This window comes from Piliocolobus tephrosceles, chromosome 8, assembly GCF_002776525.5.
Source record: "Piliocolobus tephrosceles isolate RC106 chromosome 8, ASM277652v3, whole genome shotgun sequence".
NCBI lineage: Eukaryota > Metazoa > Chordata > Mammalia > Primates > Cercopithecidae > Piliocolobus > Piliocolobus tephrosceles.
In genome coordinates this window covers 3,945,597-3,960,016 of record NC_045441.1, presented here as the reverse complement: position 1 = coordinate 3,960,016, position 14,420 = coordinate 3,945,597, and the positions used below count along the sequence as shown (strand labels likewise).

Genomic DNA, 14,420 nt, shown 5'->3' with positions numbered 1-14,420 from the left:
CGAGGTTTCACCGTGTTCGCCAGGATGGTCTCGATCTCCTGACCTCGTGATCCGCCCGTCTCGGCCTCCCAAAGTGCTGGGATTACAGGCTTGAGCCACCGCGCCCGGCCTGTTTTGTTTTTTTTAAGATGGAGTCTCTCTCTTGTTGCCCAGGCTGGAGTACAGTGGCTCGATCTTGGCTCACTGCAACCTCCACCTCCCAGGTTAAAGCAATTCTCCTGCCTCAGCCTCCCAAGTAGCTGGGATTACAGGCATGCACCACCACACTCGGCTTTTTTTTTTTCTTTTTTTTCCGAGACAGAGTCTTGCTTTGCAACCCAGACATGAGTGAAATGGCGCAATCTCTGCTCACTGCAACCTCCACTTCCCGAGTTCAAGCGATTCTCCTGCCTCAGCCTCCCGAGTAGCTGGGATTATAGGCATGCGCCACCACACCCAGCTAATTTTTTTGTATTTTTAGTAGAGATGGGGTTTCACCATGTGGCCCAGGCTGGTCTCGAACTCCCGGCCTCAAGTGATCCGCCCACCTCGGCCTCCCAAAGGGCTGGGATTACAGGTGTGAGCCACCGCCTGTAAGGTGGTGAGGCACCCATTTCGAAAGCAAAGGTCACATCCTAAGGTCCTGGTGGCTAGGACTTCACCATACGAATGGGGGACGGGGTAGTTACAACTCAACCTAGGACAGAATGAAAGTGTATTGTAAGTGGTAAGGCCCGGGCCCAGCATTGGCGTGTCGATGTTACCATGGCAACAGCGCTCCTGGGAAATGGCTCAGTGAAGACCCCAGCTTCCACCTGCGTAGTCTCTACCAGCCCCGAACCTGTCCTGGCCATGAGGAAGTCGAACACTGGCCCTTTTAGAGTGCTATGCACGGCCCAAGCTCCAGCTTCCACTCACTCATCCACCTCCCCCCCCAATTTCACAATCACTGGCCAGGCCCTGGTGGGAAGCACCCTGGGCCCCCAGCAACACTGAGTTTGCTCCCTGGCCCCCTCTGGACCCTCTGGTGTGACCCGAAACCACTGTTGCTTAGGAGCCAGTTCGTGCAACTTCCCAGGGGTTCCTTGTAGACAAACGCTTGGTCAAGGCAGCCCAGCTGCCCCCACCCCGGGACCTGCCCTTCTTCAAGCCTGGCCCAGGCATCCCCTCCCCAAGTGGCTTCCAGCTCTCCCCATCGCTGGGCCCTGGTGAACCTGCCCTTCTGCAATGCACACCATTAGATTCCTGCGCCCGAGGTCGGACTCTGCTCCGTGTGCCCAGAGCTGAGCCACAAGCCTGGCACTGAATGTTTCTGAACCGCAGGGCAGTGGGGACCTCACGCCAAGGCCCCAAGGGAGGGCCCAGGGCTGCAGATATCCAGTTGTCAGGGCCTTGACTGGCCTGGGGCTCTGGGCCCACTGAAAACGACAAAAGGAAAATTGCACCTTGTTCCTGTCATATAAACAACTATTTTACACCAGGGGCCCACACACTGGGTTACTCATTAATACATTTCCAGGGCTGTGAACAATGGGAGCTTTTATTACCCAGCAAAGAGCTCACTCACTTGACCGGAGCAGCGGCTTAGCAGTGGAAGGACAGCCCCTCCCTTGGGGCTGCCCTAAGCCTCGCTGTCTGGGAGCCCCGAGGGACCTGTGGCCTGGAGGTGACAACTGGCTTTTAATTGACTGTCACCTGGCAAATGGTTATTGCTTTATATGAGATCTTTAGCTGGGAGAGAAGAGGAAAGAATTTTTATGAGCAGTTCACTGGCATAAAAAGTGGGGAAGGGGCTGGGGGCGGTGGCTCACACCTGTAATCGCAGCTCTCCACTTGAACCTGGGAGTTTAAGACCAGTCTTGGCAACATGCTGAAACCTTATGTCTATAAAAAATACAAAAATTAGCAGGATGTAGGGGCACACACCTGTAGTCCCAGCTACAACATGCTGAAACCCTATGTCTATAAAAAATACAAAAATTGGGCCAGGCGCGGTGGCTCACACCTGTAATCCCAGCACTTTGGGAGGCCGAGGCGGGCGGATCACGAGGTCAGGAGATCCAGACCATCCTGGCTAACACGGTGAAACCCCGTCTCTACTAAAAATACAAAAAATTAGCCGGGCGTGGTGGCGGGCTCCTGTAGTCCCAGCTACTCGGGAGGCTGAGGCAGGAGAATGGTGTGAACCCGAGAGGCGGAGCTTGCGGTGAGCTGAGTTCGCACCACTGCACTCCAGCCTGGGCGACAAAGAGGGAAACTCTGTCTCAAAAAAAAAAAAAAAAAAAAAAATACAGGGATTCAAGCAAGAGCTGTGGGAACCTGCGCCGTGCCTGCTCAGTCTCCGGGGCATTCTTCCGGGGGCCACCCAGTCACTGAGGCAGGGCGCACACTTCTTTCCTCACAGTTGCAAGGATGCCTTAAACTAAATTTCTGGAAACTGGGTTGCTGAGCCAAGGGACTGTTCCTTTTTGATGTGTGCTGGATCTCCAGTGCGCTGCAAAAGCCTTGGGTGAAATGCCACAGGCCAAATGAGCAAACACGGCTTCCGGCCTCTGCTACTTTGTGTCATAAAGGGGGAAGACCACAAGTCCTCCTGTGGAGGGAGAAGCGCAGTGTTACATTTATGCAAAGACAGTGTGGTTGGGAGAATCTGTGAGGCCATCTCTGGAAGCTGCCATCTGCCACAGCCGACAGGTGCAGGGCTGAGTTTGGAACCAGGTCTGTCTGACTCCAGCCCCTCTGGGGGAGTCCACCTACCCACCCACCCCACCCACCCTGCCTCTGATGTCAGGGCCAGGCAGGACCTGAGCCAGCCAATCAGAGCGCTGCATTCCTCCTGGTCATAGGGATGGCACAGGGCTGAGTATCTGACCGGCAGGGTTGGATCAATCAGGCCTGATCCGAACAGTCCCGGGCTCTTCGCTTGGGTAGCCAAGCTGCAGTCGGCACATGTCTCTGCAGGGCGCTGGAGGTCCGCCGGACATCAGAAAGCAACAATCCCTTGACTCAGCCACCTGGTTTCTAGGAATTTATTTTAAGATATCCTTGCAACTGTGCCTATCCTTGCAGGTATGGACACATATTTTTAGCAGGATGTTCTGTGACAGCCTAAGATTGGAAACAATGTAAATATGTGCACCCAGCCATGCCCCCCAGAGCAAGCAACACATACAGGTGGCCCTTAGAGGAGTATTGTGTCAATCCCCCAATAACGTCTTTTTTTTTTTTTTTTTTTTTTTTTTAGACGTAGTCTCGCTGTGTCGCCCAGGCTGGAGTGCAGTGGCCGGATCTCAGCTTACTGCAAGCTCTGCCTCCCGGGTTTACACCATTCTCCTGCCTCAGCCTCCCGAGTAGCTGGGACTACAGGCGCCCGCCACCTCCCGCCACCACGCCTGGCTAATTTTTTGTGTTTTTAGTAGAGACGGGGTTTCACCTTGTTAACCAAGATGGTCTCCATCTCCTGACCTCGTGATCCACCCGCCTCGGCCTCCCAAAGCGCTGGGATTACAGGCGTGAGCCACTGCACCCGGCCATAACGAGTTATTTTTAAAAGAGGGCCAGGCACCGTGGCTCACATCTGTAATCCCAACACTTTGGGAGGCTGAGGCAGGTGGATCACTTGAGGTTAGGAGCTCGAGACAAGCGTGGCCAACATGGTGAAACCCCTTCTCTACGAAAAATACAAAAATTAGCTGGGCGTGGTTGCATATGCCTGTAATCCCAGCTACCCGGGAGGCTGAGGCAGGATGATCACTTGAACGCGGGAGATGGAGGTTGCAGTGAGCCGACATGGCACCACTACACTCTAGCCTGGATGACAAGAGCGAGACTCCATCTCAAAAGAAAAAGAGGCCGGCCCAGGGTTGGCTCACGTCAGTAATCCCAGCGCTTTTGGAGGCTGCCACAGTATGATCGCTTGAACCCAGGAGGAGTTCAAGACCAGCCTCTAGACTCCCTCTCTAAAAGAAACTTACAAAATTCCCAGCACTTTGGGAGGCTGAGGCGGGAGGATCACGAGGTCAAGAGATCAAGACCATCCTGGCCAACATGGTGAAACCCCATCTCTACTAAAGATACAAAAATTAGCTGGGTGTGGTGGCACGCGCCTGTAATCCCAGCTACTCGGGAGGCTGAGGCAGGAAAATCGCTTGAACCGAGGAGGCAGAGGTTGCAGTGAGCCGAGATTGTGCCATGGCACTCCAGCCTGGCGACAGAATGAGATTCCATCTCAAAATCAACAACAACAAAAACCCAAAACTTAAAAAATTAGGCCCGATGCAGTGGCTTACACCTGTAATCCCAACACTTTGGGAGATCAGGGCAGGAGGATTGCTTGAACCCAGGAGTTTGAAACCAGCCTGAGTACCACAGTGGGATCTCCATCTCTACCAAAATAAATGAATAAATAAATAAATAAAGTTAGCTGGGCTTGGTGGTGTGTGCCTGTAGTCCCAGCTATTTGGGAGGCTAAGGTGGGAGGATGGCTTGAGCCCAGGAGGTGGAGGTTGCAGTGAGCCTGTACTCAGCACTGTATAGCAGCCTGGGCAACAGAGCGAGACCCTGTCTCAAAAACAAAACACACACACAAAAAGCGTTCCCTGAATTAATTAAGTAAGCTTTGCTAGGCAGGTAGGACCCCCAGCCTACCCAGTAGTGACCCTGGTATAAGGCACTCCCTCCCCACTGCAGCCGCCCAGCCCTGGCCCCGAGGCTGTACTGTGGGATAGAGGTAGTGAGCTCCCCATCACAGGAGGCGTGCAACTGTGGCTGGGGCTTTCCCTCCCAGCCAATCAAAGGGGCCAACTCTGGGAGGGGTGAGGGGTGAGGGCCTCAGCCTGCCAGCCAATCAGGGGGACCAAACCCAGGAGGGGTGAGGGCCTCAGGCTCTGCGGTTTGTACAGGGCATGGGCAACGCCCCTGAGACGGGCGGTGGGAAGGGTCCCGCCCCACTGGCGCCGGCTCCAGCTGCCTCATGTCAGGGCAGGCTGTGCAAAGCAGGCCCCACCGCTTCTGCTGCCAGCAGCCCTCCCGCCCCTCGCAGCGGTTTAGGAGACAGATGGACAGGGCTCGTAAACCCCACCACCTACCACCCGGCAGCCCTTCCACGTTCCTGTCCTAGCTCAGACAGTTGCATCCCCTGCCTGGGTGGCAGCCCTAGAAAAGGAGCAGCCTGCTACCCCGGGTGAACACCTCCAGGAAACGTGTCGGGAGATGTGGGTGGTGGCTTGTGAGGACTGTGGGATTTGAGGCCCCTCACAGGCCGTCCTGAGATCTCACTCCTGTCCCTTGCCCGGTCGGGAACTGACCAGAGAAGAGCTGGGTGCACACGGATGGGGTTTGGGAGAGGCCTGCAAACCCCAAGCTCCACAGGGTCCCACTCAGAGCCTGTGAAAGGCAGGGAGCTCCCCTCCAAGCCAGGACCTCGGCCCCAGAGCCCTGTGAATCCCAGTTCTGAGGGGTGGCCGAGGCCGAGGGGCCTGGACTGGTGGGTTCGGCAGAACAGTCCACGGGCCGCATCCTTCTCTCCGAACAGGGGACATGGATGCTTGACCCCAGAGGGCCCCTGTCCTGCGCTCCCCTACCCGGCCCCACTAGGGCCTCAGCCCCACATTCCACGCAGGCCTGCAGCTTTAAGCCGCCTGCTGGGGGCTGCCCTGCAAACTGCTCGTTCCACATTCTAGGGGTGGTGGGGTGGGTGGGGTGCGGGCACGCCCTCCTGGGGAGGCCTATAAGGGCAAGGGGGGGGACGGGGCCCAGGAGGGGAGCGGGGCCTCACCAGCCACGTCCTCATGGCCCTGCTGCTCTTGCTGCTCCTGGGCCTCCTGGGGCTCTGGGGGCTGCTCCGTGCCTACGCCCGAGACACCTCCCCAGCCCCTCGGTGGCCCCCGGGGCCTCGCCCGCTGCCGCTCATTGGGAACCTGCACTTGCTGCGTCTGTCGCAACAGGACCGGTCCCTGATGGAGGTAGGTCAGGGAGCCTGGGCAGCTCGCGCCGCCCGGACAGCTGCTGTGTCCTGGCCCCACTCCTGGGGAAGCCGGGCCCCGTTTCCACTGCCCGTTCCCTCATGGTGCCGGGCCCAGCGGGGAACGCAGGAGGCCGGAGGGCCCACCCTGCCTTTGGGAAGGGAAAGCCACCCCTTCCCACAGGGAAGCAGACACAGTGAGTACGCAGCAGCCCTGGAAGTGCCACCCAGGGTCCAGCAGGGGGGCAGGAGTCTGGAGGGCTCCCTGGAGGAGGCTGTGTCTGCTGAGAGCCCGCAGGAGACCAGGCTGAGGGACAGCAGACGGGAGGAGGGCCTGGGCGTGTCGGCTGCCTGCTCAGCCTGCCTTGGCCCTCAGGCGTTCAACAGTAAACACGTCCCACTTTTTTTTTTTTTTTTTTTTTTTTGAGACGGAGTCTCGCTCTGTCGCCCAGGCTGGAGTGCAGTGGCACAGTCTCGGCTCACTGCAAGCTCCACCTCCCGGGTTCACGCCATTCTCCTGCCTCAGCTGGGACTACAGGTGCCCACCACCACGCCCAGCTAAATTTTTATACTTTTAGTAGAGGTGGGGTTTCACCGTGGTCTCGATCTCCTGACCTCATGATTCACCCACCTCGGCCTCCCAAAGTGCTGGGATTACAGGCGTGAGCCCCCGTATCCGGCCCCACTTCCCACTTTTGAGCCTCTGTTTCCTCATCTGTGAAATGGGAAGAGGACCCGTGCCTCCTGGGCAGGGATGCTGAGGACAGAGAGTATGCGTACACGGCACGGGGCAGCCCGACCGGCCCTGTCGCTCAGTCCTCATTCAGGCAGGCAGGGTCACCGGGACAGGACTGACCAGTCGGGCAGTTGGCTGCCCCCAACTGTGGGCTGGGGTGCTGCTGGCCGGGCTGCAGCCGAGGACGGTCAGGGTCTGTGGGGGCCGGGCCTGTCAGGCTCTCACTCTGTGCAGACTCTGGCATTTCAGAAAGTGCCACCCTAGCAGACAGCCAGCCCCCATCCCTGCTGCCTGGACTCAGGGCTCAAAAGAGCCTCCTGGGAATTTGGGCTAAAAAGAAAAGCCCACAACAGCCATGCCGAGCACCAGATGGTGAGGGGGCTCTGTGGGCTCCAGGCTGGATGCTGCCTGCTCCACCCTGCACAGCCGGCCGTATGGCATCTGGGCGCCTCCCTCCACCTGCCCCCATTTCCCCTCTGTCCCCACCCCAGCACAGGCCCGTCCTGAGGGGGCCTCAGGGGGCCTTGTGGGTGAGGGCTGCCCGGGTGACGCCTGCCATCCCTGCCAGCTCTCGGAACGCTACGGGCCGGTGTTCACCGTGCACCTGGGGTGCCAGAAGACGGTGGTGCTGACAGGGTTCGAGGTGGTCAAAGAGGCGCTGGCAGGCCCTGGGCAGGAGCTGGCCGACCGGCCTCCCATCGCCATCTTCCAGCTCATCCAGCGAGGTGGAGGTAGGTGCGTGGCCTGCGCTGTGGGGGCTGCTGGGTGTGGTGGCACTTGGATCCCAGGAGGGGTGGGGGCTCCAGCCACAGGACAGGCTCCCAGGGTGGCCTGGGGAACAGCAGGCAGGAGCTGGGCCTCCGGGCTGGTGCCGGGGAGGGCCAGGTGTCCACACAGCAGGTCAGATGCTCAGGACCAGCAAGCAGGTGTCTTTTCATCCCAAGTCAAGAGGGGCCGGGGCTAGTCCAGGGGGACGGGAGTGGAGATGGGGGTGAGGGCCCAGCCAGTCTTACTACCCCTAGGTCAGCCTGCTCACTTCCAGCCCACTCACCTGGCGGGGCTGGCTAGGGTGAGAACCTGGGCTCACTGGGCACCACATCTGTCTGCCTGGTGGGACTGGCTGGGGTGAGAACCTGGGCTCACTGGGCACATCTGCCCACCTAGGAGGGGCTGGCTGGAGTGAGAACCTGGGCTCGCTGGGCACATCTGTCCGCCTGGTGGGACTGGCTGGAGTGAGAACCTGGGCTCGCTGGGCACATCTGCCCGCCTGGTGGGGCTGGCTGGGGTGAGAACCTGGGCTCACTGGGTGCTGCATCTACCCATAGGCATCTTCTTCTCGTCCGGGGCGCGCTGGAGAGCTGCCCGCCAGTTCACGTTGCGTGCCCTGCACAGCCTGGGCGTGGGCCGGGAGCCGGTGGCTGACAAGATTCTGCAGGAACTGAAATGCCTTTCAGGGCAGCTAGATGGCTATGGAGGTGAGCAGGGGGCCGGGGACGCCCCTCCCCAGGCCTTGACGTTCCTGAGGACTGTCTCCCTCGCAGGCCAGCCCTTCCCGCTGGCCCTACTGGGCTGGGCTCCCTCCAACATCACCTTCACGCTCCTCTTCGGCCGCCGGTTCGACTACCGGGACCCTGTGTTCGTGTCCCTGCTGGGTCTCATCGATGAGGTCATGGTCCTCTTGGGGTCCCCTGGCCTACAGGTGAGGGGCTGCCTCCCGTCCTCGGAGTGGGGTGGAGCCCGGGGTGCTGGGCGTACAGGGGAAGGACAGGGGCCCCAGCACTGTCCCCTCTCAGTTCTTGGCCCTCCCACCTTGCAAAAGGAATCAGACTCAAGCGCCTGAATCCAGACCCATCTGACGTTAGCTGGTCGTGTGGCCTCAAACCAGCTGCTGTGCTCTCCAGGAAATGGGGGATCTTGATCTCCCCCAATGCCCTCATCAGTGACAGATGCACCTGCTCAAAGGCGGGGGTTGGAGGCAGGCATGGCTTCCCCAGGATTGCGGGGGGCTCCATGTCCCCCCAGCCCTGACAGTCCAGGCACCTTCCAGCCGACACTCTTCATGGTGCCCCAAAACCACAAAAGTTGATCCCTCTGATGTTTGGAACTCATGTGTATTTCATTTTGCTTCAAAATGTAAAGTTTCCCTCTTTTGGGTCCTCACCGTATTCGATGGGTGTTTACCGAAGCCTGCACCTCAGGTGTGATACCCCCGTCACGGCTGGACCCAGAGCCACGGGTCCTGGTCCTCCTGGCTTCCCAGTGGCAGGGCTGTGACGGGAGTGAGGGCAGCGTCAGGTTCACAAGTGAGAGCGGGGCGCACAGCTTCCACCCGTCCTAGCCAGGGTGAGAACACCTGGAAGACGGAGGTTGCATGGCACTGTGTGATCTGGGGCAGTGCCAGGGCAGCGGAGCGTTCCCTGGCTTTCCCTGCTGGCACCAGCTCCTTGCCACAGAGGCGCCGTGTGAACCTCGCTACTGGTGATCACAGACACCCCAGGAAGGCGAGTGGCATGAGGTGTGGCGGGGTGGCCATGGGCAGTCATGGAGCACCCGCTGGTGCCAGGCTCACCCCTCAGATACAGCCTCGTGTCCGCGGCGGCCCCAACTCTCCGAGGTCTGAGGTCTGCTCTGTCTCCCATTCCATGACTCACAGGAGGTTCAAGGTTATTTCCATGGTGGCAGTCGCCTCCCTCCTCCCTCTCCAGGATGGAAGGAGGCCCTGCTGTGCAAACCTGCCTGGCTGTCCCCTTTGAAGGCACGGACGGGGGTTTCCTGGGAATCCCTGGTCCTCCCTTGAGGGCCAAGGGTCCCTGTTCGGTGGCTGCCTCCAGCATATCCGCCCAGAGTCCCTGGGTGTGAACACAGACGCTGGGGACGACCACTGCCTACCAGAGTGCAGCTCTGGGGCTGCGTCCTCATCTCTGCTCCTCCTGCCTCCTACCTAGCTGTTCAATGTCTACCCCTGGCTTGGGGCCCTGCTCCAACTGCACCGGCCCGTCCTGCAAAAGATCGAGGAGGTCCGCGCCATTCTGAGGACCCTCCTGGAGGCGCGGCGGCCCCACATGCACCCGGGGGACCCCGTGTGCAGCTACATGGATGCCCTGATCCAGCAGGGACAGGTGTGCCAGGACCCAGGTCCTCCTCGAAGGCCTGTAGGAGTCCGGAGGGCCACCTCAGGGGAGCAGGGCTGGGGAGGGGTCCATACCATTCCTGCACCAAGCTCCCCACCTCATGGCTGGCGGCCTCTCAGAGCCTCAGTCTCCTCGTCTGGGAAACGGGGCATCCATAGTGCCTGCCTGGGGGATGGCTGAGCCCAGATCACTGGGGCATCCACAGTGGAGCCCAGGGCTGGGCTGGGTCTGTGGGGTGGGGGACAGACCCCAGATCATCCTACCAAGCCCTGCCCCACGCCTCCGCAGGAGGATGACCCCGAGGGCCTGTTTGCTGAGGACAACGCAGTGGCCTGCACCCTGGACATGGTCATGGCCGGGACAGAGACGACCTCAGCCACACTGCAGTGGGCTGCACTTCTGATGGGCCGGCACCCGGACGTGCAGGGTGAGACCCCGGCGCCAGGCGAGACGACACCTGCCCCGGGGGGACCCCCAGGGCCGAGGGATGGCACTCCCACCGATGCGGCCCACCCCTCGCCCCAGGCCGGGTGCAGGAGGAGCTGGACCGCGTGCTGGGCCGTGGGCGGCCTCCCCGGCCGGAGGACCAGCAGGTGCTGCCCTACACCAGCGCCGTGCTCCACGAAGTGCAGCGGTTCATCACGCTCCTGCCGCACGTGCCCCGCTGCACCACCACCGACATGCAGCTGGGTGGCTTCCTGCTCCCCAAGGTGGGGCTGGGCCTCCCTCGCCCCTTCCATCTCCTTCGGGATAGGCCTTGGCGGGGGTGCAGGGGCACTGGGACAGCTGAGCCTCCAGTGGGTGCCTGATGGCCCAGGGCTCCCCAACTGGAGGCAATAAAGGGCATCCAGCCAGGAGCAGGAGGGAGGCAGCCCTCACCCCACAGCCCAGCACTTGGGGCTCTGGCCAACAGACCTGGTGCCTCCCTGCATGTCCTGGGGTCCCCTCCACGTGTCCTGTGGGCATCCCTGTCCATGTGTCCTGGGGGGTCCCTCTCCGTGCATCCTGGGTGTCCTCTCTATCCTCGGGGCCCCTGGCTGTGTGCCCTGAGGTCACATGGCCTCCCTGGGTTCGGGTGCCTCACCCACAAAGTGGGCTAACACCAGGTGTGGTGGGTGTGGCAGGAGCAACATCCTGGAATGAAACTTCCCCATCTGGGCCCCATCCCACCTTCCCCGGGGCCCCTCTCTCTGTGCCCTGGCTGCCCCCGCAGGGCACGCCCGTGATTCCCCTGCTGACCTCGGTGCTGCTGGATGAGACACAGTGGCAGACCCCAGGCCAGTTCAACCCGGGCCATTTCCTGGATGCGGACGGGCACTTCGTGAAGCGGGAGGCCTTCCTGCCTTTCTCTGCAGGTTGGCAGCCCTCGTGGCTGGGGTGGGGTGGCACCTCCAGGGCTGCAGAGGTGGGACGTCCCCAGCTCCGCCTGCCACCTCCACTCCCACCTCCTGATCTCAGGTTCTGAAGGCGGCTGTGGCTGCTCCTCCGCCCCCCTGGGGAGGTCCCCACTCCTCCCCTCCAGGAGCAGACCTGGCACAGCCCACTCTGTGCCTCGACTTCCCCTGCAGGCCGCCGTGTCTGTGTCGGGGAGCGCCTGGCCAGGACCGAGCTCTTCCTGCTGTTTGCTGGTCTCCTGCAGAAGTACTCCCTGCTGCCCCCACCTGGCGTCAGCCCGGCCTCCCTGGACACTACGCCTGCCCGGGCTTTCACCATGCGGCCGAGGGCCCAGGCCCTGTGCGCGGTGCCCAGGCCCTAGGAGCTCCCCCAGTCCCCGGGACCTCCTGCCCACTCCCCTCCCAGTCCCCAGCTTGGATTGCTCTGGGGACTCCCGTCCCACCCCCACACCCACAGGGTCAGCAGCTGCTTCCGGTTACACCCAGGCCTCCCCCTGCCCGACCCTGTGGGACCCCCACCCCTCCGGTGCCATCTGCAGCTCAGTCCCTGCCAGCCCCCAGGAGAGCCTCCAGGGCCCTGCCCACTCTCCCACCCCTGAAGCTGCACTCCCACCCACCGAGCTCCCCCGAGGGCCCACCCAGCTGGCGCTGCAGAGACACAGCAGGTGGCTGCATCCAGCCAGAGACAGGCACAGACAGGTGTCCTCAGCGTGTGAGCCCTGCACCCGCCAGTCCCTGGGACTCCTGCAGACCCCACTGTTCCTGCTCCTGGAACAGTTCCTGTGGCTGTACCTGGAGGCAGTCGGCCTGCAGTGCCAGACTGTGAGCCAAGCCACCGGGGCTGCCCTTGGTCCTCCATGCACGTGACAGGTGCAGGGAGGCGAGGCCCACATTCTCCTTTGGAGACAGGAACTGGAGCCGGAGGCTCCCGGGTCTGCCCCATTTCCTGGGGACCTGAGCAGACCTACTCCACTCCGGGCTGTTTTCCCCTCTGTGAAGTGGGTGATGGTGACTGCGGGACCCGTGGCGTGTGTGCTGGTGGTGGCGTGGTCGGCGTGTGCTAGGACACCTGGTGTCTGAGACGGCCCTGGCCCCCGTCCCAGCGCAGAGCATGCATGTGAGCAGCAGGTGGCCCCTCACAAGAAAAAGACGATAAGCCGTGGCGCGTTCCCACCTGCACCCCGTGGAGTGGCGCCCCAAGGCCAGGACCCGGCAGCCGGGACACACGGGCGAGTGTACGTACGGCAGGCCTCACACTCCCTGGTGGGGCTGCAGGGTCCCTAAGTCATGGGCGGGGCTGCTGCTACCGAGGCTGCTGGACCTGCTGAACCCACTGCAAGGACCAGAAGGGGCGGAGGGAGGGGGGCTCAGCTGCGTCTGCTCAAGTATTTCTGGGGAAGAACAGGGACAAGTGCTGGCTTCACTATTCTCCTCTCAGACATTTGAAATATGACACTGAAAACTTGGAAGGGCAGAGAAAATGGGGTCCTGGCACCAGGTGGGGCCACACGACACCCCGTCCAGTGTGACCGGTGAGCCCCTCTGGAGCTCTGGAGGGTGTGGAACATTCCAGGGCAGGGGCTGTGGAGAGTCCCTCCCAGCTGTCGTCAGGGCCTCCTGGGTGGGGTGGAGGACTCGGGGCCGGCCCTCCTGGTCCCGCAAGGGACCCTCCTGCCCCTGACTTAGCTAGGACTCCTGGGTGGGGTGGAGGACTCAGGCCCCGCCCTCCTGGTCCCGCAGGAGACCCTCATACCCCTGCCTCACATTGGCCTGGGGTATTCATCTCCGCGGGCCCAGGGGAGCCCCAGGCCCACGTGGGGAGGAAACGCTGACCCTTTCCCGCCTCGCTTCATGGAGGCCCAGCCGACGTGAGTGACGCCAAGTGCAGGGGGATGAGTGACGGCTGAACTTCCCCTCAAAGCACTGAGACAAATGTAACCCCAACCCCAACCCCAACCCCGACCCCGCCTGCTCGACTCACGTGACCACTCACCCCATCTCACCCGGGAAGAAACAACCCGGAGAGATCACAGGGCTCCTCCACGGGGTGCAGCCAGGGCCCCCCAAGCTAGGCGGTCCAAACGCCTCATCCTCAAGTGTAAACAAGCCTAGCTCAGTGAAAACAGAGTGAGCAGGTGTCAAATCTCCTTCAACTCGTGCCCAGGGACATGGCCAGGGGCGTGGGGTGGGTGGGAGGGAAGGGGGGGCCACGTGAGACCCGAACCCAGAGGTGCCACCTTCTTGACCGGGCAGACCTGGGTGCCCCCGTTTCTCACAGCTGCACTCAGGCTGCAGCAGGGTGCGCAGGCACATCCTAGAGGCTTGCTGGGAAACGCCGGGGCTTGGCACGGACGTCTACGCCTCATTTCCAAGTGTTTTTTTGTTGGTATTTTTAAAAATTGTGATAAAATACACGTACAGAAAATTCACGATCAGCCACGTTTAAGTGCACAGTTCAGGGGCACAGCCACATTCGCGGCACTGTGCAGCCACCACCGTCACCTCCAGAGTCTCCTCATCTTCCCAGGCCGAAGCTCCACTCTCATTAGACAGCCGCTCCGAGTCCTGCCCCAGCCCTTCTCCTTCCTGGGTCTGTGGGTGTGAGGGCTCTGGGGACCTCGGCTGAGTGGGGAGGGGGTTGGTGCTGCTTTATCCACGCACCTGCAGATGGGTCCTTTTCAAGGGTCCTAGAGAACTCGGGTGGCGGGCAGCCCGTGAGCCCAGCTTCCTCCCGCGTGGATTTTGGGAGATGCCTCTGCGGACATACACCCCACGGTGCCCAGATGTCACGGGAGAGGCAGACACCCTGAACCCCATGGCTCACGACGGGGCTGAGCTGCTCCCCGGACATCTGTCCTCAGCAGTAGGGGGGACGCCGACCCCGGCCCCTGCACCCCCCGCCTCTAGGTCTCCAGGAAAGGACCCTCCTGGGATGGGCAGGCAGCTCTCGGCCCCAGATCTGCTTCTGGGTCTGAGGCTGGCCCTCAGCCGGGCTGCACGTGCCTCCCATTACCCTCCTAAGTCAAGGCAAAACAAAACCACAGTCCCTGAGCCATCTGCAAACCTCCACAGCAAGCTTGGAGGGTGAGGCCATCTCAGGGCCGGGGGGGCCGGGCTTAGGAGGAGGCCAAGCTTTACCCACGGAGATGCCGTTAAATAGTAACCAAGTGACCCAAGGGAGCTGCCGCGCCACCGCTCACCCACACCCGCAGGGCACA

At 61.3% G+C, this 14,420-nt stretch overlaps 1 protein-coding gene across 1 annotated transcript; it reads left to right on the top strand.

The window, feature by feature from the left end:
• The first annotated feature begins 5,768 nt into the window (after positions 1 to 5,768).
• On the top strand, positions 5,769 to 13,351 carry LOC111523716 (cytochrome P450 2W1). The gene is made up of 9 exons (XM_023188529.1): positions 5,769 to 5,942; positions 7,246 to 7,408; positions 8,003 to 8,152; positions 8,219 to 8,376; positions 9,623 to 9,796; positions 10,097 to 10,235; positions 10,334 to 10,518; positions 11,022 to 11,163; positions 11,377 to 13,351. The coding sequence occupies exons 1-9, from the start codon at positions 5,769 to 5,771 to the stop codon at positions 11,562 to 11,564; spliced, it is 1,473 nt and encodes a 490-aa protein (XP_023044297.1). The 3' UTR covers positions 11,565 to 13,351.
• The last annotated feature ends 1,069 nt before the right edge of the window (positions 13,352 to 14,420 follow it).

Bases quoted from the DNA above. Each gene is read 5' to 3' on its own strand.
- LOC111523716 (XM_023188529.1), top strand. From the start codon at position 5,769: ATGGCCCTGCTGCTCTTGCTGCTCCTGGGCCTCCTGGGGCTCTGGGGG. The intron at 5,943-7,245 runs GTAGGTCAGGGA...CATCCCTGCCAG, and splicing joins AGGACCGGTCCCTGATGGAG to CTCTCGGAACGCTACGGGCC. The intron at 7,409-8,002 runs GTAGGTGCGTGG...ATCTACCCATAG, and splicing joins GCTCATCCAGCGAGGTGGAG to GCATCTTCTTCTCGTCCGGG.